Source organism: Lissotriton vulgaris, chromosome 5, assembly GCF_964263255.1.
Source record: "Lissotriton vulgaris chromosome 5, aLisVul1.2, whole genome shotgun sequence".
Lineage (NCBI taxonomy): Eukaryota > Metazoa > Chordata > Amphibia > Caudata > Salamandridae > Lissotriton > Lissotriton vulgaris.
Window position 1 is genome coordinate 1,008,947,148 of NC_141693.1, and position 24,892 is coordinate 1,008,972,039.

At 45.2% G+C, this 24,892-nt stretch overlaps 1 protein-coding gene across 1 annotated transcript in view; it reads right to left on the minus strand.

Moving 5' to 3' along the window:
• PI4K2A (phosphatidylinositol 4-kinase type 2 alpha) overlaps positions 1–24,892 on the minus strand; it is a 240,615-nt gene that overhangs the window by 64,798 nt on the left and 150,925 nt on the right. Inside the window, exons 3-5 of the mRNA XM_086922620.1 lie at positions 3,290–3,421; positions 2,688–2,841; positions 1,656–1,717 (exon numbers count right to left, since the gene is read on the minus strand). Of these exons, the coding sequence (XP_086778746.1) occupies positions 1,656–1,717; positions 2,688–2,841; positions 3,290–3,421 (348 nt within the window). The remainder of the gene's footprint in view (positions 1–1,655; positions 1,718–2,687; positions 2,842–3,289; positions 3,422–24,892) is intronic.

Consider the following 24,892-nt stretch of genomic DNA (forward strand, 5'->3'; position numbering starts at 1 on the left):
TCAATGACAAAGTAAAGCTATCGGTGTTTCCTGTAGGCGTTCTGTGTCGCTCTAGGATGAAGTTAGGATTAGACATAGTTTGCTAGTGAGTGCACTACTGTAGAAAATGGAGTACCATTTAAGTTGGATTGAAATGAAAGGAGATTTGACCAATATGGCAGTAGGACAATGGCTTTATATTTAAAACATGCCAAAGGGTTGGTTGCAAAAACAACACGATCTCTTTTGTGACAATCTGTAGGGAGGGGGGAGGTTAGTGTGGACAGAAATAACATACTGAAGAAGGCTTTCAAGAACAAATCGATGTACAAGTGTTGATAAGGCAAGAGAAGTAGTTTGTTGGAAGCAGGTCGAATTGTCAACATTCTTGAGCGCCACAGCTATAGCTTTAGTGGAAAAGAATGCAGTGATCACGTTGAACGGAGAGGCAAATAATCATTAAGTATGTTAGGACTGAATAAGAAGAGTCAGGTGAAGTGTGTAACTGAAAGAAGGATAACTCCAGCTACCTGTGATGACTATGCAAATGTTGAATACAAAGTTTTTGGGAACATTGCAGCTGGCGGTGGTTGAAGAATTTCAAACACTTATTATTTTTCTTCTGTGTTATAGTTCTTTTTAGTGGCCCTGTAATGTATTTATCTTACTGTTCTACAGGTTTATTGGCAGAGTGGGCTAGCAAGTTGTTCTTATGTATTTAGTAGGACTTGTGCATGGCATGCTCTCTTCAGTATTGTGAACTGGCAGCCTAAAAGTTGGAACCTGACGCTGCCTGGTTCAGGCTGCTTTGATGGTGTTCCATGAAGCTAAACAAACCTAAATTGCCTACTACAATCTTCATTTGAAAAAGAACACTAATCAGATACGAGCTGGAATAAAAGCTACAGTGCTAAATAAATGCACTGGATGAGTATAGACTGCTTTGTCTTCATAGTTAAATTGAGATTTCAAGATTAATTTATAAACCTGACCAAAAACATGCTTTTGGCTTTATCTTGGGGAGAAATCTGGATTCTTATTACTACACCAATGGATGGTAACGAGGTTGCTAAATATCTGTTTCACCACAAAAGCACGTTTCTGTAAAATAAAAAAGTTAATAAAAAAAACACCAAAGAATAGCTCCAAGTTAGTAATTCGCCTTCTTAAATTACTTCACGATCCCCTTATTAAATCAACAAACACTGCGTTAGCAGGAGCAAAGGAGCGTGATTGTTTCCAAGTTCTATGACAAATTTAAAACACAACATTCCCAGACAATGTAAAATTGTGACTATATTGACAAAAAGGGCAACACGTTTTTAAAAGGTTGCAAAGTCAGAAATGTTTCCATTTTCCCTAAACTGTTTTAATCAGAAATGTTTCAGGATAGGTCAATTCTCTTTTCAGTAGAACTGTGTGTTTGAAAGTACACTTTGGGCATCAATTAGAAAAGCAACCTTGCCCAATAGGTAGTTTCAGCCAATGAGTGACCTGCAAAGTCGACCACAGAAAAATGACATTCATTCAAATCTCAGTTGTTTTCCAAGCCTGACCCCAAATCAGGAGCCCATAGAAGAAAGGTGATTATAGATTCCCCATAAACAATCCTTACATACAAAATCACTAATAGTGCCCACAGTTACCAAAGTGTGTTCTGTAACCTGCCTACTCACCCGGGAACTAGAGTTGTCCATCGGACAATCGTATTTGACGAGCCAATTGTCATTGCCTCGATCTGCAGAAGGAATACATTTAACAAAATGTCAGAAGATATTTTGCATGACTGATACAGGCAATTGACAAACTACGCACATAACATACTGGCATATACATGGTTCAGGACAATTTAAAATACAACATTTGGGCTGGATCTAAAGTGTGGCTGGAAGAAATTTCATCTGGCACCAACATTGATTTCTTAGATCAAGTACATTCATTGGCAGTAAGAAATCTACCTTTGCAGCAGAGGGTGCCCTGAAAAAGTGCCTGTATCTTCTAGGGGAGAAACCACTTTGGAGGGAGGTAGGGTGCAGCCTTCAACTAAATATCCACCAGCATCTGTGCCTGACAGTGGAAATCTTGTCATATGTGAGCAATGGAAATGTACCAGGGGAGGCAGGGGTACTTTTCAAGTGCAACTTATGTATTATCCTTAATATATCGGAAGTAGTGTATTTCCAAGAATATTAGGCTCATTATACTTGTCTTTATGTGAAAGTCCTCCACCTTTTCAATGTCTCATCTGCATCTTGGCGTAGCTAGAGTCTCCGACGAAGAGATGTCTCTCATCTATGGAGCTGCAATCAGAGTGGTTATGCTATGGAGGTTCAGAAGTGTACCCCCTGTTCTTTGACAGATTTACAGCTCCTGCTCACTTTTAAATCAGCCCCTTCTAATTAACAGAAACCATGGAGATGGCAACCTGTTACAATCCCGCAAAGAGGAAATAGCAGAAGAATCTGGACTTGCTACCCTTTAACTGGAAGTCATACCTTCAGAGAGTAACTACAGGATAAAGTGGTCCTTTAATTTCCAGTGAATCATACAGCATCCCCTTCACTAAATGGCCAGACTACAGCAGGCGAGGAGCCACTCAGAGCTATACATTCAAGCCCTGGGCTCAAATTAAAAAACAATACACCTTCATTTCTGACTTTCAGACAATTAACATACAGAAATGTATACATCAGATTAGCAGGGTTTACCGGTATTCCTTATGATGTAGTCTAGAACCACCAGTCTTTCAAACTGCAGTTGCAACTGACGATTTGTATTTTCTGGAAGAGGTTCAGCCTCAAACCTCCGCAGCCAGTAATCCGCATCTTTATAGCCCTCGACGAACAGCTGGAAAGAGCCAACCTGTGATTGGAGAGGAAATTGCCCAAAAAATACAAACAAACTTATCACCATTTGAAAAGGCAAAAAATAAAAGCAGTACATTTACATGCCCATCAACCTTTGCAGAGAAACGAGAGTCAATAAATCACTATCAAATATGAGAGGTAGTTATGAGATATAAAGTCAGAAACCAGAAATAATGCTTCACGTGATTTGTACAAACCATATTTTCTTTTAGATTTCCATCTAAAGATTTAGATTTGACAGGCTAATAGTAATGTAATTTTGCATGCAGACAAAGCCTCCTTTAAGATAAGCCTTTATAAGGATGTTAATTACAGCAGTTCACACTTTAATGGTTGCAAGAGACAAAACCTGCACGAAAACAACATGGTTTAACAATGAAGCACTGAATCAACTAGAATGATTGAAAAGATCAGCTTATCAATCCAAGAAATTCGCACCATACCTTGGGCGGCAGGCCTATTCGGTGGAACCTTTGTCCAACCTTTGGCACTTTCTCCAGAGCAAGTTTTTTCCCTCTGGATTTCACACGATCAATGGCACTATAATTAAAGGTCTCACTGGCAAGGTACACGACCTGAAAGGACAAAAAAAAGCACTTTACAATTCAATCCTGTCATCATTCCAAGTCAGGAACAAAAGACAAACGACCCTCAACAGGATATTCACACTCATTATACTCATTCTGGTACTTTCAGAAGATGAAGATCATTTCAGCTCACAGAATGGTTACATGCTAGTCGATGGCTAAATAGAAAAGGTATTATAGGTCTCCTGCTCTGCCAAGTAAGAAATACATTCCATCCTACAAACATAACAATTGTGGTTCAAAGAATCCGGATGGAATCTTTAAACAGTTAACAGGCCACCCTGCACCCGTAGCACAAATATTGAGACAACCAAATCAAATACAAACTGGAGGACTCACCAGGCACATTATGCCTCAGCTCAAGCTGATCAATGGCTGACACGGCCGTGTTGGTAGTGCCAAAATATCTTTACTATCTAGAACCTCTGGATTTGAAAAGTAGTCCCAACCCAGTTTGGGAGTTCCAGGTACCACCAACCCAAAAGCCACCTTGCCCTGCTTTTCACCAATTGGAACATGTTGTAAGGTGAAAGTTTTATGTGGTGTGGGACAGATGCCTTACCATGTAATACTAGCACAATACACAAAGATATGCCTCGGGTACTCTCTCAATACACCTGCTCTCAGTCCAGGTAGAGTGGCAAAGAGTAGACTGGCTATTTAGAAGAACATGTGTTAAGCATTTCACAAAAAAAAAACAATTTACAACAATAGCTCTGAATTTTATAGATTTTTAGACACCAAAACAAAATCAATACAATATTAAAGAATTAAATAAATCAGTACTTTGCAAAGTGAAAACATTAACGTTGGGGTCAATGGGAAAAACACATATATGCAATCAGTTACTTACAGAGTGACTTCAACAGAACCCACTTGGAGTTGCGGTCCTGTGAGTCCCTAGACCACTTCATAACAGCTAGCACAATTTTACCAGGCTCAGTCGAGCGGGGTTAAGTGGTGCACTTTAGCTGTCTTTAGCTGTCAATCCGACTTGCGATATTGAAATGGTTACCTAAGCAAAAAGGTACTTGTGGGGTGAATTGAGAAAAATCCTTTGGAACTTAAGCAAGGAGCTGGTCCTAGACCAGGAGGCTCCAAACAGATCCGATCTGCCTGGCTCGGTGGACTAGGATGCAGAGGTGCTCTTGGCTATACGTGGTGCTGAACAGGATCCACGGCCAGAGGAGCTGGCAGGCTTGCCAAGAGAGGGTAAAAACAAATGCAAGATCGTTTACGATGGAGCCACAGGGGTGGTTGGTCGATCATGCAGATAAATCTCTTCTCTTGAAGCATCGAGTAAAGCAGGTTGTAGTCAAACCACCAACAATCCTTGGTAACTGCAAGAACTCCAGTTGAAGAAATCTTTGTCCAGAGTACCAGAGGAACATTGTAGAAAGCTGAGCATCAATGAGGGTCAGGATTACAGTTCCCAGAAGCCACCTACCCAAGGAGTTTCAGCAGCCATGCCATATGGATAAAGGAACAGAACTTCAAGGTCGTGGACTTAGCGGCTGGTGCCTGCCGATTGCAGGTGACTAGTTCCTCTAGCCCAAGTAGTTCTAGTGAAATTTAGAGTTTGAAGAGGGGTTACCTTCCTTTTGGAACCGGCCTTTGTCGTGTCGAAATCCAGTGGGTGGAAGGTGGCTGCCACAAGAGCAGAACTAAGCGCCTCTCTTGGTGGAGTCCTGCCTGGTCATGGAAACTGATGGCGTCTTGCTATCACGTCGCATCTAAGGTTCTGATATCTGAGGCACCCCTTCAATCCTGAATTTAGGGGGAGTTAGTAGGTGTGAGGACTAGTAGTCAATGGGCATCTAGCCCTGTAGCCAATCCGCCGTAACTACATCCTGTGGGTGTATGTCACTAAGACTAGCCAGAACCTGATTTCTAGCCTAGAATCAAGATGGCCACAACCATGCTTGACCGTACACCTCAGCTGCAACACCCTAGAGGTGTGGTCAGCCTTGTGGAGGTGGACGCCTCCTGCATAGCTAATTTCCCACCTTCCCGCAAAAAACAGTGCCTGGGGCAGGGTGAGGCTTTGTCCTCCAGTGGGGAACAAATTCATTTTTCCAGTGGCACCAGTGAAGCCTTTGAGGCTCACCGCCGCACCGGTCTCCTCACTACCCATCCTGTGTGGGAAGGGGTGTCACGTCCTGTTCACACAGGTATTGGTCTCAGCCTCTGGGAGCAGCACACACTCCTCAGCATGAGGTCAGACTTCTGCCTTGGCTGCAAACCTTTGCGAAACCCACCAAGGCACAAGAACACTGGGTTAACTTGGTTGATATTGTCTAAAGTGCCACCTGTAGGAAGCTGGCTCTGTATATACTATACCAAAGTGATGTATAGTGTGCATAGAGTCCAGTCGATCCCCAAAGGTAGGCAGAGACTAAAGTAGATGATACCTTATTCTCTATGTGTGGTAATATGGGCTAGCAGTAAGGCTTTATCAGAGGGTAGTGTTAAGTATTTATTGTACAAACTCCAGCAAGAAATTATGGCACACACTCAAAGACTGAACTCAGACCAATTTGTTTGTATAAAAATATTATTTAGTTATATTTTATTTACTAGAACCAAGCCAGGCCTGGTATAGGTAAGTCATTTGTTGCAAAACAGTCAAAATTACTTTTCAGTTACCTTGTAGATTACTGTGTACGTTACTTCTTGGATTACTTTTTAAGTTACTTTTGCTAATCAGTGTGATATGCCTAGATATCACACTAGGACATTTCCTAGACAAAAGGCAAGTAATACAGTTTTTACACATGTGAAGTTTTTTAAGCTTTCATACAAACCAACACCACACACAAGACGTTTCACAGAAAAGCAGTCAATACAGTCCTACAGGAGAAAACAGTTATCGGTTTATCTGTAAGTACTTAGGTTTTGGAGTTGGTATTCTGGGGATAGAATCAGGGTTCCCTCAGGGTTGAGGATGTACTCTCAAAGCACCCTCAGCAGCACTAGGGAGTCAGGGTGCAAAGTGCTGAGGCCCAATGTTATCCAATGGGGGATAGGGACCTCTGGTTGGTGGCTGTTCTCGAGCAGGCCACAAGGTTGTGGGAGCAAAGCTCATGGACTTAGGCTCAGGGCAAAGGGGGATCCAATTTAGCACACAAGGTGCACCCACAGCGGCGTATGAGCGGCCGGGTGCAGGGTGCTCTTTTGGTGTCAGGTGCCCTGTTTTCAATGGGAGTTGCAGGTTTTGGATTTTGGCTGCAGGCTGGGTCCAAGATGTCTTCCGGGGGGAACCAACAGCTGGGCAGGTAAGTTTGAGGGCTCAGGGACATATGTGCACCTTTGGCTCTTTTCTCCAGGGCGCAGGGCGGCTGGATGCAGGGGTGTCTTTTGAGATCTGATTTCACCTTACCGGTCCACTTGTGGATGGGGGGGTGGTTTTTCTGAGCAGAGGCTGCAAGCGACATTGGCGAGTCCTGGAGGGGTCAACCCACTTGTGGACTCAGACTCTGGAGCGCTGGGACACCTTGCTGGGACTGGTGAGCCACTTGGACTTGGGCCATAGGCGTTGGGTGCAGTAGTGGTTCCAGGCATCAGGTTTCTTTGTCCTCAGCAGGCTAAGACAGCCTCCTCAGAGTCTTTCTTGGCTGTTTCTTTTGAACAGAGCTGCTGTTCACAGAAGATCTGGTCTTTGTTGAAGGCAGTCAATCCTCCCAGTGGTTCTGGAGGTCGCTGGCTGCAGGACAAGGCTGGTGTGTACCAGTCTACGATGCCCTCTCAGTGCATTATAAAATAAATACCACACTGGCATCAGTGTGGGTTTAAGCGGAGACGTCTGCTATCAAACTTCCCAGAATTCCGTGAAGCCATAATAGTGCTATGGAGTTCGTAATGACAAACTTCCAGACCATATACTCTTTAAGGCTTTACTACACTTACAATGTATAAGAATGAACTTAGACACTGTAGGGGTACAGTGACCATGCAACTGTACCCTCACAAGTGGTATAGTGCACCCAGCTAGAGGGTGCCTTACCTACACCATAGGCAGTGGACTGCAGGCATAGAACACAGGAAAGTGTGCCAAGTCGACTCTTCACTTTTCTCTGCACCAAAACATGCAGTCTGCAATAGAAGTGTGTGTGTAACAGGACCTCTAAGGGTGACACAATATGTGCTGCAGCCCTGAGAGGCCTTCCCTGATCACAGTGCCCTTGGTACCCATGGTACCTTTTACAAGGGACTTCAATGTGGCCAGAAAGGTGCCAATTGGGGGTACAAAGGTACAGTTATGGGAAAGAACACAGGACCTGGGAACAAGATTGGCAGGGACCCAGGGCGCATCACGTCAAAGTGCATCAGAAATCTGGCAAAAAGTGGGGTCGGGTTACTGCAACAGAAACCCAGCTTTCTACACCACCTAGGTACATACTGGTTAAACTTTGACACCCCATTGTATCGGGGGGTAATAAGCACAACCTTTGATCCCAAACATGAAAGAAATCGTCCGGGTCATCATGGAGCTGGACATATAGGTAATGCCCAAATGCCAGCCCATGTTATGCGATGGTCTGCTGGTCACTTGAGGTAAAATTATGTTTACAATGCTACCACAGGGCAATATATGTTTCCACATATATTCCCACACATATAATATAATGCACCATTACTCCTGGGCTATAGGAGGCCTGCTTTAGGGGGTGACTGACACTTTAGATGCGGTGAGGTGACCTTGTCACACATGGCGTGTGCAGGGTTGAATTTGAGCTGCTCATGTAGGGCAGACATGGCAGGCCTGTAGACTTTGGTTTTACTCAGGTCACTTAGGGCGGCACATTAAGTGCTGCAGTCCTGGCACTCCTTTTACATCCCTGACATGGGTACCACTGGTACCATATACTAGGGCCTTAAAGGGGTGCAAAAGTACTTGCCAATTGGGTGTAGCAATTCACATTTACAGTTACAGTTTAGGGGAAGAGCACTGGTGCTGTGACCTGGTTAGCAGAACCCAGTACACTTTTAGATCAATTACCACAGCAGCTGGCAGCAAAACATTGGGGGAAGGTGGGGGATCATTAAAAAAGTCCAGTTTGTTACAGCTTGTTTATATTTTTAGGCACATTCAGGAGGTCAAACATTTCCAACACCTAATTTGGCCTCTCTTCTGCACTTTCCCAACAAAATAAGATACTTTAGAACCATATTCAAGGAAGAAGGTGGATGTGCTTGTTCCATCATTGTACCTAGATTTAAACACAAGTATGAAAATGGAAGCAGGGTCTTGGGTTCTAGTGCTTTCCATATGGCATCTGGCCCCGGGGCACTGCTGTGCCTGGCCTTTGGATGGGGTCCTGACCTATGCAGGTTGCTGGGACCTGGTAAGGGAGGTGGTAATCCAGGCTTTGATCAGCTGTTCTCTTGAGGCAAATAAGGGACATTTTGTGTTTCTTCGCACAATTTTGTCCCCAAATGTCAGACAATCCAGGCTGTTCCCTGAGTTACTGGTGTAGGCAGCACTGACGTGGTTGGTGTATCAAGCTCTGCTGCTTTAGTCATGGTCTGGTTGCTGTTGTGTACACGGAAGGTAGAATGTACAGTTTATAGAATGTGTTCTATATGTCACTGAGGCACTTAGATGGTCAGGTAGGAACTTTCAGCTTTGACAGATCCTTAGCTTTTCATTGTCAGCTCTTCCATGATGTATAGGTGACACCTAGTATCACTGTGATGCTAGCAGGTATCAAAAGCAAGGTGAATAACTGATTGTCCCTTTCCAGCATAAGTAACTTGGTTTCAGTTGCTATCCTGTGCCTGCTGGTTCCAGCTCCAAGGTGACATGATTACTTAACAGGTGCCTTCTCATCAAGGTTACAACTGCAACTAGGATACATATTAAAGACTGTGGCTCAATACGGTCCCTGAGTTAACTCATTAGCCTTTGAAGAGTCATACAGCGAGCCATCTTGGTATCGTTTATGCTTACCTCCTCCCTATTGCCTGAATCAAACTACTTCCTTGAAGTATTGCAAAGGCAGCTAAAAGAGGTGCAATTGCTGCCAACAGAAAAGAAGCCCAGAGACAATCCAAATGCATTTCCGACACCCCAACGTTAATGAATCATAACAAATGTGGGTAATCTGATGAGGGTGAGGATACTGGAGGCTCCTGGATCAGTATTTGTTGGGATGGAAATGTTCCCTGCATGGCCCAGTAGGCAGCAAATCCCTGCCCTGAGTTCCCCTCAAAGAAGGCTTCAGTAGATTTTTTGCTATTAACCTCAGCACACATGAAAATCATGCACACGTGCTGAGGGCCTATGTGAAAAGGTATGAAACCCAGATCAGGGCTCAGAGGTTTGCAAAGACATACCAAGTGTACCTTTTTTATGAGAGTGACTTCTGTCATTTCAACACGCTGGTAAGAACTGACAGTGGGGGCAACACTATTGAATGTAGAATGAGCAGTTTTCGTTTACCTATTGCCTTCAGTGAGAGAGTTGCCTATAAGCCTCTCCTGTTTTCATGGTTCTGTCAATTCCTTTCAATCAAGCCCTTTCGTCCATGCATAGGGAATATGGTTGCCCCATGTATGTTTGTTCTGTATTGATTAGAGGTGGATGAGCCACAAAAAGTGCGAGCCTGGAGCCCTGATCGGACTCATCTCTAGGTCCTTTTGGAACCTCGAGCCCATAACGAGCCAATTTATCATGTCGCTTCTGCCTGCCTTCCTCCCAATACCTAGAATGTGGTGCTACAGCCAGTGCTGCCGGCTTTGGAACTGTGGAACCAGATTAGAATCATGGTGTTGGCTCAAAATCCGGTGATTATGGGCAAATCACTTAATATTCCCATGCCTATAAGCAATGAATGTGGCCTTGAGTGATGAACTGGTGCTCGTCTGAAGCTCTCCAATTTGACATTTGGGTTGAGTTCACACTGAATAAAAACTGCAAGAAATGCACAAAGATAAAAACAAAACCTTAAAACAAAAAAGATACCCATTTCCTGGCTGATTAGTACAAAGTGAAACTGGAAAACCTGAATAAATTGCAGTTTCACCACTTATATTGTGTGATCTTAGGCAAACATTTTATTTAATCAAAACTCTTAATTTATTAATGTCAAAGCTCTACATGTTAAAAATACACTTTTTGAATTCTGAAGCAACTTTATCTTATCATATTTTATGTGATGTTTGTTGTGTGATTTACATAGCAAATACTGTCAGGGCTCAGCTGGTGCACTGGCTTTAAGGTCCGAGCCAGACCCTTGGAAATCTATTGGCTCGCCCACCTCTAGTACTGATGAGACAAGTGGGTATTGAGTATGCATGTGATGCTTACTGTATACAAACAGTAATCTATTTTGGGACTCCTGTGTGCAAGTATGACAAGGAGTAGATTGAGGATAAACCTGCCAGACAGGGATGTGGATTGGTAGAAAATCAAGGAACATTCATGGGCTCATTTTGAGGAGGGGCGGGATTGTCTTAAATGCAGGGATAGGACAATTAGCTGAACACTCACCGCTGCAACAAAGCCGGGGAGCGTCAGGTCACAAGCTGGAATGCCGGCAAGACTGGTTCAGCCTTCCAGCCTCCAAAGATCAGTAAGTTGAGTACCATGAGTGGGTAATTGCAACATCTGTTATTTACAACGCTTACAAATGGCAAAAGTGTGGTATGAAGGGATAAATACATTTTTAGGTCGAGCAGACGTACTCTCAATGCGTGAGCATTGAGAGTGTCTGCTACAGACCTAATGTGGCCCGTATTTAGGAGAGTGGACACGACTCAGACGCGCACTTTTGCAGTCTCAGTTTTGACCGCGGGAGCGCGCGTCTGAGCCGCGCTTGCGCAGAGTAACTCACAGCCCCTGCTCACACACAGACACAGCCAGCCCCCACCCCTCTGCATGCACGCACACACACACAGGCGCGCGCGCACACACATACACACGCTGCCGCCCCCCACCCCCCACCCCCCTGCATACGCAAGCACGGAGCCCCACTCACCGGGACACAGCCAGCCCCCACCCCTCTGCATGCACGCACACACACACACACACATACACACGCTGCCGCCCCCCACCCCCCTGCATACACACAGACACGCAAGCACGGAGCCCCACTCACCGGGACACAGCCAGCCCCCACCCCTCTGCATGCACGCACACACAGGCGCGCGCGCGCACACACACACACACACACACACACACACACACACACACATACACACGCTGCAGCCCCACTCACCGGGACTTCTACTCCGCAGGACTCTTCCGACGTCAACGGGCACAGGGACACCGGCACTCCGCTCCTTGGCTTCCCGGGCGGACGCCGGCTGCACGCAGGGCTCTCCTCTCTCTGCACCGGAGCCATGCGCCAGCCACTGCAGCCTGCCTCCTGGGAAGCTCCGGTCGCGTGTCCGGCCCCGCCGCCGTCCCAACAAAGGTTGCCTGGCTTCCTGTTGAAGCCGGGCTGTGGCGGTGAGTTTGCTTTTTTTACTAGAATTTGGATATAACTTAAGGTGACTCTCAGAACATCAATCACTTGAAATAAAAGTTAAGGTCGCAGAGTGTGTTGTGTAGTGCAGCACACACCAGTATTAGGAGAACCCTGCGTTGTCTGCGGGCACGGTGCGTTGCAGGCTCCTGTTCCTGCCTGTCTGTCTGTCCAACTTTTGCAAGGGAAGTAGAGAGCCCGGAGGGACACCGCGCTACAGGAAGCGAGAGGCGGGCTCTGCCATGCAGCCAGGGCTCTCCCCCGGAGCCTAGGCGGAGCAGCTCGGGGCCTACGGGGGTCGATGTGCCCCTAGGAGGCAGCAGAGCGGCTCTCCCCACCGTGCCCCCCTGGGAGAGGGAGGGGCTGCCGCCGCCGCTAGGCCTGGGCAGGAAGGGCCCGCCCGCCCCCTCCCGGACCGGGAAGATGTCCGCCTCCACCGGGGAGTGTATGGTGAACCGGCAGAGGAAGCTGGAGGCCTTCATCCGGGACCCCAAGTCCCCCATCAATGTGGAGAGCCTGCTAGTGAATGCTGTGGATCCGGGGGGTCGTGAACCTCGGTGCCCCCCCTTACACCCAGTTCTGTGCAAGCCTCGGTGTGTGCACACCCCAGCCCCCTCCCTGCTGACACTCCCCAGCAGCCCAGGGGTGGAGGGCTGTATCCGATGACCAAAGTTCTCCCACAAGTACCACGTCTAGGTGTGTGTGTGCGCGCACGACTCTGTCCGCCCAAACTTTCTAGGCTTCACGAGCAGTGCCCCCTACTTGTGCAGACGCTGCCATACATGTACAATCGCCACCCTGCTTTCAGTTTACTCTCTGACAAGGCTTCCTCCTACTCCCACAGAAGTGCAAAGCTGGGGGTGCCCCTCCCCACGTGACATCCTCTCTGCTGCCACTATTCTCACGTATGTGAGCTCTGCAACCCTTTCCTGTCTGTAGACACGTCACCCTGGGCACCGCGTCAGCACATAGGACTTCGATATGTGTAAAAGTTGTGTTTTATTTTATTCGCCCGCTTTTCTGTGCTGACACTTCCTTGTTTCCCTGCGCTGCAGAGACCCGGGGGAGCCCCTCGTCCGGGTGACTTGCATTTTGACATTGCTAATTCAGTCTGTGTGGTGGGCTGTTTCCTGTCACTACTGGCATTTCCATCTGGCCCGAGTGACAGCCCTCCGCTTTCTGACCAGGGTCAGGGTGGGACACAAATTAGACTCGGACATCCAAATAAAAATGCCCCTCATTTGCGAAGAAAATAGCTACAAAATCAGGTCAGCTGGGAACTCGTGAAGACACGCTATCTGGGTATTTCGCACGCTTTCTGAGACTGCATGCACGTGTATGCTGCTGCCAATGCTTGTAGTAATAACAAGGAAATCAAAAGTTAAGAGGTCTAGTTGGCCCTAAAACATACACACAAACTGCAAAAAGCCGGCTGGCACACTGGCCTGTCAGACCAGCCCGTCTGACACTGCCTGATTGCCCAAAGGCCAGTCCGACCCTGTGCCTGGCTAGAGCTCCCTAGTTAATACCTAGCCTGCTTTCCCTCGGCGCTGACTCTGTTCTCTTGCCCTGAAGCAGCACGGGCTGCTGCTCTCCCTCCCCATACTGCTGCCCAACATTAATAGTTCTGTACTGTGTTTAGATTCCTCCGAGCACTCACACTTTCCTCTCAGCCGGCCGCAGCCCGGCGCATGAAACCCCCCATGACTTGCCTTCTAATATTAATGTAATTATTGTGGGAGGTGCTCCGTCTCTCTCGTTGCTGGCACCCTGCAGCAGCACAGAAACGGAGCCCCCTTCTGTACCTTGCTTTCTAATGTTCATTTCACTGGCATGTGATGTGTGTAGTTCTTCTCGGTAATGACACCTTCTCTTGGATTCTACCGGGACCACGAGTGCCCCTCTCTAGCATGCATGGCCTTGTGTCATTCATGTCGTTTGGGAATTGTTGTAAACATTTTAGTGCTGTCATTTGATCCAAAAAAGTTGGAGGGCTTTGCTTGGCTCGGTGCTGCCTCTTTTAGGACCTGCACCATCCCAGCGCGCCCTTCAACGCCACGACTTGTCTCGTGATATTAATTCCTCGTCTCGGTTGTTTAGTTTCCTCCTCCACTTTCACCCGGATGTGCAGTCTGGCAGGCGGCTCCTCTTCAGGAATGGTAAAATTTTTCTAATGAAAGCATGACCGGGAGAGCACACTTCTCGAGTTTGAAATGTACCTCCGAGTCTGATGGGTGGAGAAGCTGGGAGTGGTGCCCTTGGGCAGAAGAGGCCCCCACAGCGGACTCCCACTCTGCCACGATGACTGCCAACCCCGCAGGCCACGGCTGCCGCAGACATGGCTCCCCTCCCCCTTTAATTAACCGTGCACCTTAGTGACTTACTAACCGTGACTTACCAAATGTGTAACCTGTAACTATGGTCTGATACTCATGTAAAGCGCTCTGATACCTCTGGGTCTAGGCAACGCTATATAAAACTTTTCAAATAAAATAAAAATCATGCACCTTAGTGACTTACTCACCTATTCCTAAAAGGGCCTGAATGCAAGGCTTTATAATGGGGAGTGTCATGGCGCTTCGCGTGTCATTCATTATCTCTGTCCCCGCCGCAGACCAGTTTCTGGTGGCGTTGATATTCATGCAGTCTCACAGCTGGGGATTCTCACGTTTCAAGCCATGGAGAACTTGCGTAATTTATTGGCTGAAACATTCTTGTTTGTTTTGAGGCTTCATGTGTCTGGAATTCCTGCGTTGGTGTGGGACACTAGCGTCCCTCTGAGTCTTGTTAACTGTTCCGGTTTGCAGTTCATGACATTTGACCCCAGGCCGCTCTTACATGCTTCCTTTCCACTCCAGGTGCAAGAGGCATCCTTTTACCCTGCTGCTGCCAGAAACAAGGTGGGCGCACATAGATCCATCCCTGGCTCTTCAGATTCCCTGCAAGCCTCGAGTCTAGGCGCTTTCTCGAGCTAAATACGGCTCGATTCCTTCAAAGTCCGTGCGAGGATTGTATGATAGTGCATGTACCGCAGTGAGAGCTGTGCGTCCTTTGCACCCAGGGCATTATGTGGGACGAAAAAACGAGGGGGGGGGGGCTTGTAAGGTAGGTGACGCTCTGAGTGCAGCACCTGCTATTGTGATCGATGCTGGATGCTACACGGTGTGTCTGAGTCGCAGCGGCCGTCACGGGTCATTCTTAGCGCTCTCTGCCGGGGATTAATGCATCTCACATGCTTTCTGCACTTTAAGTGCTGTTTCAATGCACTCTGCTTGTTAAAATGTCTTCCCTCTTTATTGTGAGTACGGTGTAGGATCCATAGTGCACTGTGAGGGGCTACTATTCTCCGTAGCACCCCACAGTGTTTCAGTTAGGGCTGCGTGCCAATTTGGTTTCAGTTCGGCTCCAGGGGCCCTCACACTGGATCTTGATGTTTGTGCAAGATTTCCTTCTTCGTTAGCGGCATCCGAATATTCTCACATTTTCCGATGGCCGATTATGCGATGTATTGACTTGTGTGGACTGCCATTCCTCTTTTATTCAGTGATGTTGTGCCACTAGGTGTGGAACCGGAGAACTACACTGCCAGCTTCTCCTAGTCACCCTCACACCCCCCTCACCCTCACAACCCTCACACACCCTCACATCACGCCACCCTCTCACATCCTCGCACCCTCACCCTCACACCATCAAACCCTCACTCACCCTCACACCATCACACACTCACCCCCACACAATCAAAGCCTCACTCATCCTCACACACCCTCACACCTCCTCGGCCACACACCCTCACTCACCCCCCTTCACCCTCCCTCACTCACCCTCACACCCCCCCTCACCCTCACACACCCCCTCACCCTCACACACACCCTCACCCTCACACCCCCCCTCACCCTCACACACCCCTTCACCCCCACACACACCCCTTCACCCTCACACTCACACTCACCCTCACACACACACACACCCTCACCCACCCTCACTCACCCTCACTCTCACTCTCACCCTCACACCCCCTCTCACCCTCAAACACCCTCTCACATCCTCACCCCGCATTACTCATTCGCCACCACAACATCAATCTGTGCAACCATTAAACAACTAGTTCAAATATGTTCTCTCAATGTTTCAAGCTTTATTACAAATGTAACAAAAACATGTTAATATTTCACTTCTATTCTAGGAGTTTTGTAACAATAAAAGACACAGAACATAATCTTCACAAGTTATTTACAAAAGTTTAAGCTATTGCCATTATAAATTATAATACCTTTTATTTAAGTATTAATTATGTAAAAAAAAAATGAAAAGCCATTGTTCTTTGTAATATCAATACATGTAAGTCACGTAAATACAACACATATTGCATTACAAGTGCTATATGTGTCACATTTGCAAAATTATAACTATTGGCATTGTAAATGACAAAGCTATTAATTTCGCTATTTTCAAAAACAAAACCTAACTAAAAAATTTGTCATTTACAATTCCAATAGCTCAAACTTTCCTAATGCGAGACCTATTGCATTGCAAATGCTTGTTTATTATTACTACTACTACAGTGACTACCTAAAGTTTGCTGCTTCCACTTTTGCATAACTTATGCGGCACTCTAAGCCTATAGCCACTTTGTAGTTATAGTTAAGATTCCCAGTGAGCCAAGGAATACCTTGGAATTTTGCTCACTGCAAACTTTGTCACCACTCGACAAATCTCCACAAAACTTTACAGACATATTGCTTTTTCTACACTGGAGGATGATGCAAAGTTTTGTGGTGCTTCGGTAACAGGGGCAAAGAATAAAGGGGGGGTCTCTAAATAAATGTTTTCACCAATGCATTTTCCATAGACTTTGTACTCTAGCATAGCGTGAAAACGGGAAGTCATTCTTTTAATGACATTTATCAGGTACATAGTTTATGATGTATAAGTGATCCTTTTTGTTAGTAGATGCACTATGGTTAACCCCTTCGATGCTGATGACGAGCTCAGCTCGTCATCAGCCACGGTGGTCGTGTGCTGATGACGAGCTAAGCTCGTCATGTAACGCAGCTTTTGCAAAAAAGCTGCGTAGCGCAAAAATAACCCCCGCATGCATGTGGTTAAATACAGTTATACGGTATAATAAATTAGGGATATAATGGGCCGCGGAATTTTTGCAGCATAACGTGGTACATGCTGATGACAAGGCAGTATACGATTGGCTAATGGCTGCCTTTACAATAGTAAAAGGCAGTCATGTTGTTTTTAACCACACTAAGGCTGTATACTGGGTTAGGGTCTGAGATATAGGTAAGTAGTAGGTTTTTTATGTTTTCCCTACCTATCACCACTTTATTAAAGTGGTAATAGGTAGTGGCGTGGTGGAAATCGCAGAAATTACCGTTAGCATAAGCTGAAGCCATTTTGTTTGTGGCATCCATTTTAGTTAACCATACGCTCGCTATGTGCTTTTCCCTTCTTCACTGTTGCCTGCCCTTGTATTTTGCTTGAGTCATCAACTATAATTAACTCTTTCAGCACTGAGCCAGAGCAATGTATGATCAGAAAGGCTTGTAGCTGCCAGAATGCATCTGTATTAGTGTGGAAGAAAACAAGTTACTTACCTGTAACTTCAGTTATCCAGTATTGGTATCTTTCATAGATTCACATGCCTGAATCATTCCCCGTCGTCGAGGCGGGAGTCCCACGGTAAATAAAAAAGCAGTGCCAAAAGCACTTTGCAGTAGTAGGCCCTAGAAAAAAGGCCTGAGGCCTATATTATAGTAGCCTATCTACCTCATTATGCTAAAAGACCCAAAGTCTTTGCTCCAACCAATCAGCTCACATCACCCTCTAGAACCTTCCCTGCAGAGCCAGCTCTCCTCAGATTTTCGTAGCACAAGTGGGAACAAGTATCCCAAACTTAGAGAACTGACTCTCCGGGGAGGAGGGTGGGTTGCATGTGAATCTATGAAAGATACCAATACTGGATAACTGAAGTTACAGGTAAGTAACTTGTTTTCTTATCCAGTATTGGGGTATCTTTCATAGATTCACATGCCTGAATCAGAATAGCAAGCAGTAAGCCAGGCAAAGTCGGTTGCGGATGGTGGGAGACTTATTGCAGTGCACCCCCATGAATGTATCGTCCACAACCAACAAACGCTTAGAGATTGAACTATTACTACATCATGTTCAAGTTCAACATTGACATTACGCATTTTCTTTCTGGAAAGAAATCTTAGGCATCATACAACAAAAACACAACATGTTAAATGCTTCCATATATATAAATACAATCTAATAAATGCATGTACTTTATATGAAATAAGTGAACATCAGTACCTGAACATACTCCTTATGGAAACAGGTGACGTAAAACAGCTTGACCTACTGCCGCATCATCCTGATTTGCTGACTGTAGGCAGTAGTGTCTTGTAAACGTGTGGACATTCTTCCATGTCGCAGCACGGCAAATGTTCTCAAGCGTCATGTCATGTGCTTATCTAGGTTCCTGATCGATACTGTGACCTTATGCCCCTATTCGGCTATAAATCCATTATATTGGCATAACCGTTCAAGTGCGATTTTCTGTAAAGTCATCTCTGGCCTCACACGAGCAGAGCCACAGAGCCACATTCCAGCATGACTCTCTGCTACTTCCTTTGCGACCAATTAGTGCAATGACAGAGCAGCAGTCACTATCTGATATTCCTAGATAACACTCCGAGTTCTTCAACAAGATAAAAACTTAGCAAACCTGGAAATCCCCGCTTGCTATGTTTTGATTAGTAATAGAACTCTAATGAGCAACTGATAGCTGCCACTTCCTAGTGACATCTTTAATTGACGTCTTATGTCCAGCAAACTTGCGTCAAACCCGGCACCTGTCAGGTATAAATATTACCAACGTTGCCTTAAGCAATACGAAGCTGTGAGCTGTGAGAGCGAAGCTAACTGCTGTTGAGCGTTGCCTGTCGCTGCAGCCTGCTATCCTGTGGTGGTGAAGCTACTGATTACCATTATCGCCGCTACAGCGCGAACTATGGTGCAGTACGCTTGAGGAGCCGTGCAGCCGTCCTCTGCGAAGACATCCAGCCCAGCTGCCCGCGGACGCTGTCACCCCTCCTTCCTCCAGACGCGCTGAGAGAAGCCGCTGCCTTTCTCGTGCAGAGAAATCCAGTCCCGGCGCTTCCAGTTTACCCTCGCAGGTGACTGGGATATCGAGAGAGACCCCTGAAGGAGATACCAATCCTCCATCATTCTATTCAGAGGTATGGTGTTGACTAAACCCTTAGACGAGAATTCTTGAAACAAACCTTGGCAAAACCAACTTAACTTAAGCTACTTACTTACTCCCCTTCTCACGTGTTAGGCTTAGGTCAGGCACACTGGGGTAGGCTTAGTTAGAAGCACCAGTTGAGTATGTTAGCCTAATGTATATATGACTGTATATATGTTTTATTACTTTTAAACCATTGTATGGCTAAGAAACCATATCAATGCTTTTACAGTTCTATTTCGCTATTCTTATCTTACTGTACGTACTTTTTATAATAACAGTTATTGCAATTGTGGCAATACATTTCTCTTGTATGAGAAGAAAGACTGTTCAATAAATGTTAACCCTTTATTGATACACGCCCGTCTCTCTATTCTCTACATACTGTGAAAGTAAACTGCACTAGACTGACTGAGTGAAATCTATGTCTATTGTTTCACACGACCCTAGAGATCGACTCTTGATCTGAGGAGCAAAGTTGTCATGTTGCACGGTTGTTGGAAAGCTGAATCCCTTCTTGTCTGTGCCAAGGAAGCTGATCACTTCCTATGCAGAGAAGAAAGTTTCCAGTGACCTCTGAGCTAGTTGGTAACACAACCCAATTAAGTTTAGCATAGTCAGTGGAGGCCTGGAATATAAGCAGTTCCACGTCGATACTACTGTTTATGTTATTCCAATGCGCAGGGCCTAGTGGGAAACTAGGAACTACACTACATGGCGCCCTAACGTTTGGTAAGGCGATAAACTAACGTAAGACTTGTAGAGTAACTCAGTCGTGCATATTTCACACCCCTTTCTCCCGTAAATACTCCAATAGACGTCTGGAATGGGTGAAAGGTTAAAATCCGCCCGACCTTAGTAGGAAGAGATTCCTATGTAAAGCTCTGGTTTATTCAACGTTGAAGGATACAGTGTTCCAAAATATTGTGCATCTAATCTTTGTCTCCTTGGAGACCTACTCTGCAAAGCCTGCATTTTTAAAAAAAAATGCCAGACAATGAAGAAGCAGTTAGACTGGCTTCCATACTAATAGAGGAAGACACGAGTCTCCTACAGGCAGACCCGGATGCTATTATCATCCCGGTCCAGTTAAGAAGATCTATAACTTTAAAACTTATAGAAAACGGACTGCCACCTCAAGGTGGTACAGTAATTTTCGTGATAGAGGCTCACGAGTATCGGCAGACAGAGGTATTTTATTCATGGATAAACTTTCCAGCGGTAAACGCAATAACACAAGAGTTTCACTATTACAAAATAGAGGAACCTCCGGAAGAGTACGCTCCTTTCGAGGAGGTTGAAATTCCACTTAAATTTCAAGAGCACCTGCTCTGGTTTAATGGCGCCCTAAAACACAATGATCACATTACCAGGCTCGGTCCACTAGGTAGACCAGGAGCCACGTGGCCGGTTCTAGCCAGCTACACACCACATCCTGACATTGCAAGAATGTCTAGAGAAGAGCTGTTAGCACAGCTAAACACATTAATAAAAATACATAGGCAATTAGTCCAATATGTAATACGGACTGCAACAGTCCAGCCAGCTGTTAATTCACACCAGCTGACCCCTCATCAGGGGAACACAAATAAAATTACACCACAGAACATACAGTCATGTCTTGGTAAAACACCCGTAAAACGGGAACAAATTCCTTTCTGGTTAGCCCAGAAAATCACTCAAATAGAGGCAGTATTTCCTGATACTACCCCTATTGAGAAACACAGAATCTTGACCATCTGCCTTCCTATGGGAATCGCACCACACGTGGAGGACTGCGACACTTGGGGTACAGTCTTTGCTTCCATTTACACAAAAACACACGGTGTTCCGTCTATGGCGGTAATACCAGACGTGCTAAAACAGATTCAAAATGAATTCGGTCCAGAACCAGCTTTAAATCTAGGTATGAAATTACTGAAAGACTTCAAGCAGGTCACGGCTATATTATTAGCCAATGTAAAGGGAGAAGCAGCATCTGTGGCGATTCGCCAGAAGTTGAGGGAAACAGATATAAAAGATCCTGTTGAGCTTGCAAAAATCATAGAAAAATGCTATGAAGAATTAGGTAGAGACAGCTTGGGTGGGAAACCAGTTAAGCCCCAACTGCTCGAAAATCCTGAAAAATTATTTATTAAAAATAATTTAAACACTCCTAAAAAGAGCTGGGATGGAAATAAACAATCCACTCCCAAGGAAAAAGTTTTCCAGTCCAGAGGAAGGTCTCCTCGACGGAGGGAGAGAACTCCGACTCGAGAACGCCAGTCTCCCCAACGGGAGCCCTCTGAGAAAAGATATAACCTTAGAAATAGGGATAATATAAAAAGACCTGATAGATATCAAAGTATTGATACACGTCCCTCTCGATCTTTTCCACAGAATTCGGAAAGAAGAGGACGGTCAGACCCAGGAGAGCACGCCAAGTCCAAAGACAAGGAACCTGCTCAAAATAAGAAATCTCAATTTCAGAAAAAGAAGGTAGCCAGTATTAGAGTAATCAACCATGCCGAGAATACTGAGGACACAGTTGAAAAACGGGGAGTGGGCATTGACAATGTTGGACAGTGCAGCAGAGATCAGTATAGCGCGCAAGATCTTGATGAGTCATCTGGAGACAGTGGACACGAATGAATACATTCAGGTTGAAACTGCCGACGCCAGACTTAGCGAGCCCCATAAAATATACGAAATAACATTGCGTATAGAGGGTGATAAGACTAGGAAAATTAAGGGTCTATTTTGGGATAAGCTCTCAAAAGGCTATGATATTCTGTTAGCTGAAAAAGATTGGCCCCCGGAGTTTGTCAGGGAGTGCCCTCGTGGTGAAGAGGTGATTATGCCTGCCTTCTCGAATCACATTCCGATTCATAAAAAATACACATATGCAAGGAAATGGGCAGTAGCCCAGGCACCTGCATTGTATAAAAATCATGTAGGATGGGATGAGGATTCTCCGCCTCACAAAATCCAACTAAAAAATGAACCAACTGCCCAACGGCAGTATCCCATAAAGCAAGAAGCTAAAAAACAGGTCAGGGAGATCTTAGATCAACTTGAGTACCAGGGGGTGATTGAAACATGCACCTCTCAAATGAACAATCCTTTGTTTCCTGTCTCCAAGCCAGACAATTCATATCGTCTAGTTTTGGACTACAGACACCTTAATACATGTTGCAAAACTTTTGCAGTACAAAACTCGCATAGTGCAGCCCTAATGAATAACATAGTTAGGAAAAAATACAAAACGACATTAGACATTTCTAATGGTTTCTTTTGTCAAACTATTGCACCAGAAAGCAGATACTTGACCGCTTTCTCCGCATTTGGGTCACAGAAAAAATTCTGTCGACTCCCACAGGGGTTCAAGAACAGCCCAGGACTATTCTCAGCTAGGGTAACAGAGTTACTACAAATCTATGATGATGAAGCATTATCTTACGTAGATGATATTTATCTCACAGACGACGACTTGGATACTCACTTGAAAAGAGTGAACACCATTATACTTGGGTTCGCAGCAGAGGGTTACAAATTCAACTTTAAAAAGTCTCGAATTGCCCATCTGACAGTACTGTTTTTAGGGTACGAATTATCAAGTGAAGGGAAAAGCCTAGCGGACAACTTCTTAGAGAAGTGCGCTGTACTCCAAGCTCCAAAAACGCTGAAGAATTTACAATCTATACTAGGTTTTCTGAATTTCGGAAGAACTTACATACTAAATTACGCAGAGAGGGTTAAACCTCTCTACGAACTAATTAAACCTGATTTAAAACAAATCAATTGGACTCAAAAACACACAGAAATTTTGAGATCACTGCAAACAGACATGTTAGCAAAAACAAAATTAGATACACGTGACAACACACGTGATCTTGTAATCCGAGTCATCCCAGGAAGATGCGGATTCACGTACCTAACCTCTAATGAGGGAGAAAAGGTACCAATTTCAATTAAGTCTCACTTGTACACACAAGCAGAAAAAACATTCAGTCGCACAGAAAAAACTGTGAACGCAGTGCAAATCGCATTAGCAAATGAAAGAGAACTAGCACACGGCAAACGGATTAATATCCTTACAGCGGAATCCGCCTTCGAAGCGCTATTCAGCCCAGTAAACCTGCCTACAGTGTCACTGGATCCAAAATGGATACAGTGCATAGATTCTCTAGGAGCGGAAGACGTGAAATACTATTTCGCCCTGCAATACAAAGAACTGAATGATTTAGAATATGAAGAAGAATATCCTCTGCCAATCGAAATCCTGCCTCTCCCACTATATGCCTGTATAATCTATACAGATAGCTTTGTACAGCATTTCAACGTAGAGAGAAAATCCTACGATGCAGCATGTGCGATCATTAAAGGTCGTTGGCTGTGCGGTAAATTCAGACCGAAAGTAACAAAAACTGAATCTGTAAGAAACTGTTCGGTTCAGAGAACTGAAATCAGATCTTTAAAGATGGCGCTCGAAAATGCAGAACGCGAATTCCCCACACTTATCGTGTGCGATTCTCATTTTTGCGTCAATTCTTACAACAATAAACTGCAGAGTTGGATCGAAAACGACTACAAAGATGACACAGGTGCCACAATAAAGCATAAATTGCTCTGGAACGAGGTAGCTCTTTTACACAAAGAACTACAAAAGACTCACGTGATTCACGCACAGAGTCTTCAACGTGATGGCGTTCACGTTGCAGGGAATTCATTGGCTAATACAGCCACCGCGGAAGCAACTAACCCGGCTTCCGTAGCCACAAAAAAGCGTACAGATAAGTACATAGACGGGGAAACCATGCTGGCAGTAAAAACGACCGTAAAAGGCGACTGTGCAGCACTACCCGTAAACTATCCACTCAATTATGCATACATAATCGATGCAAACTCCGTTCCTTTTGCTCGAATCCCTGGAGTGGGGGATAGAGTAATTCCAAACATGAACAGGAGAATATTTTTAATAGCAGATGCACACATGGGTTTGGGTCTAAGGCACAGAGAGATCAAGGAATCACTGACTGAATTACAATCAGTATTCTGGTGGCCGGGAATGAGTGTAGAACACCAAATATATGCAAACAACTGTGAAAACTGCAATAGGGATCGCAGTAGCGAACCTTGCTACCGGCTACCAGTCAGAAAGAGCGTAACGCTGCCTACACCCCATCCTGCGTCCTATTAATAGTTAAGACGAAATACACTTAAAAAAAAAAAAAAAATGAGGCCCCCAGCGCTCGGCTGACGCTAGAACGGTTATAAAAGATTAGCGAGTCCATATCGGCACATACGCAATTACCACGTTCCATTCTGACCAGGGTCCTGCTTTCAGCTCTCGAGCCTATAAGGAGGCCATGGCTAGCATGGGAATTGGGTTGTGGTATTCTTGTCCGTCGCACAAGTGTGGTAGAAAGAAAAAACCGGGACATAAAGCAATCTATAACAGCGAAGGTATTAGGTTCAGGCGCTGGGTGGGTCAAACATTTAATAAGTGTCCAGACTAGTCTTAACAACATGCCAAGAAATTCTCTAAAAGGTTTCAGCCCATACGAACTATTGTTCGGAATAAGAATGCGCGTTCAGGACCTCGATAGTCAGATGTCAGTGGTACAAGAAGAAACAAAGCAGTTTGAAGTAAAAGACCGTTTGGCTATTTTACAGGAACTGAATGAAACAAGAAAATCATTAAGCAACATAAAGTTAAAGCAACAGCCAAGTACCACTGACGAGGCA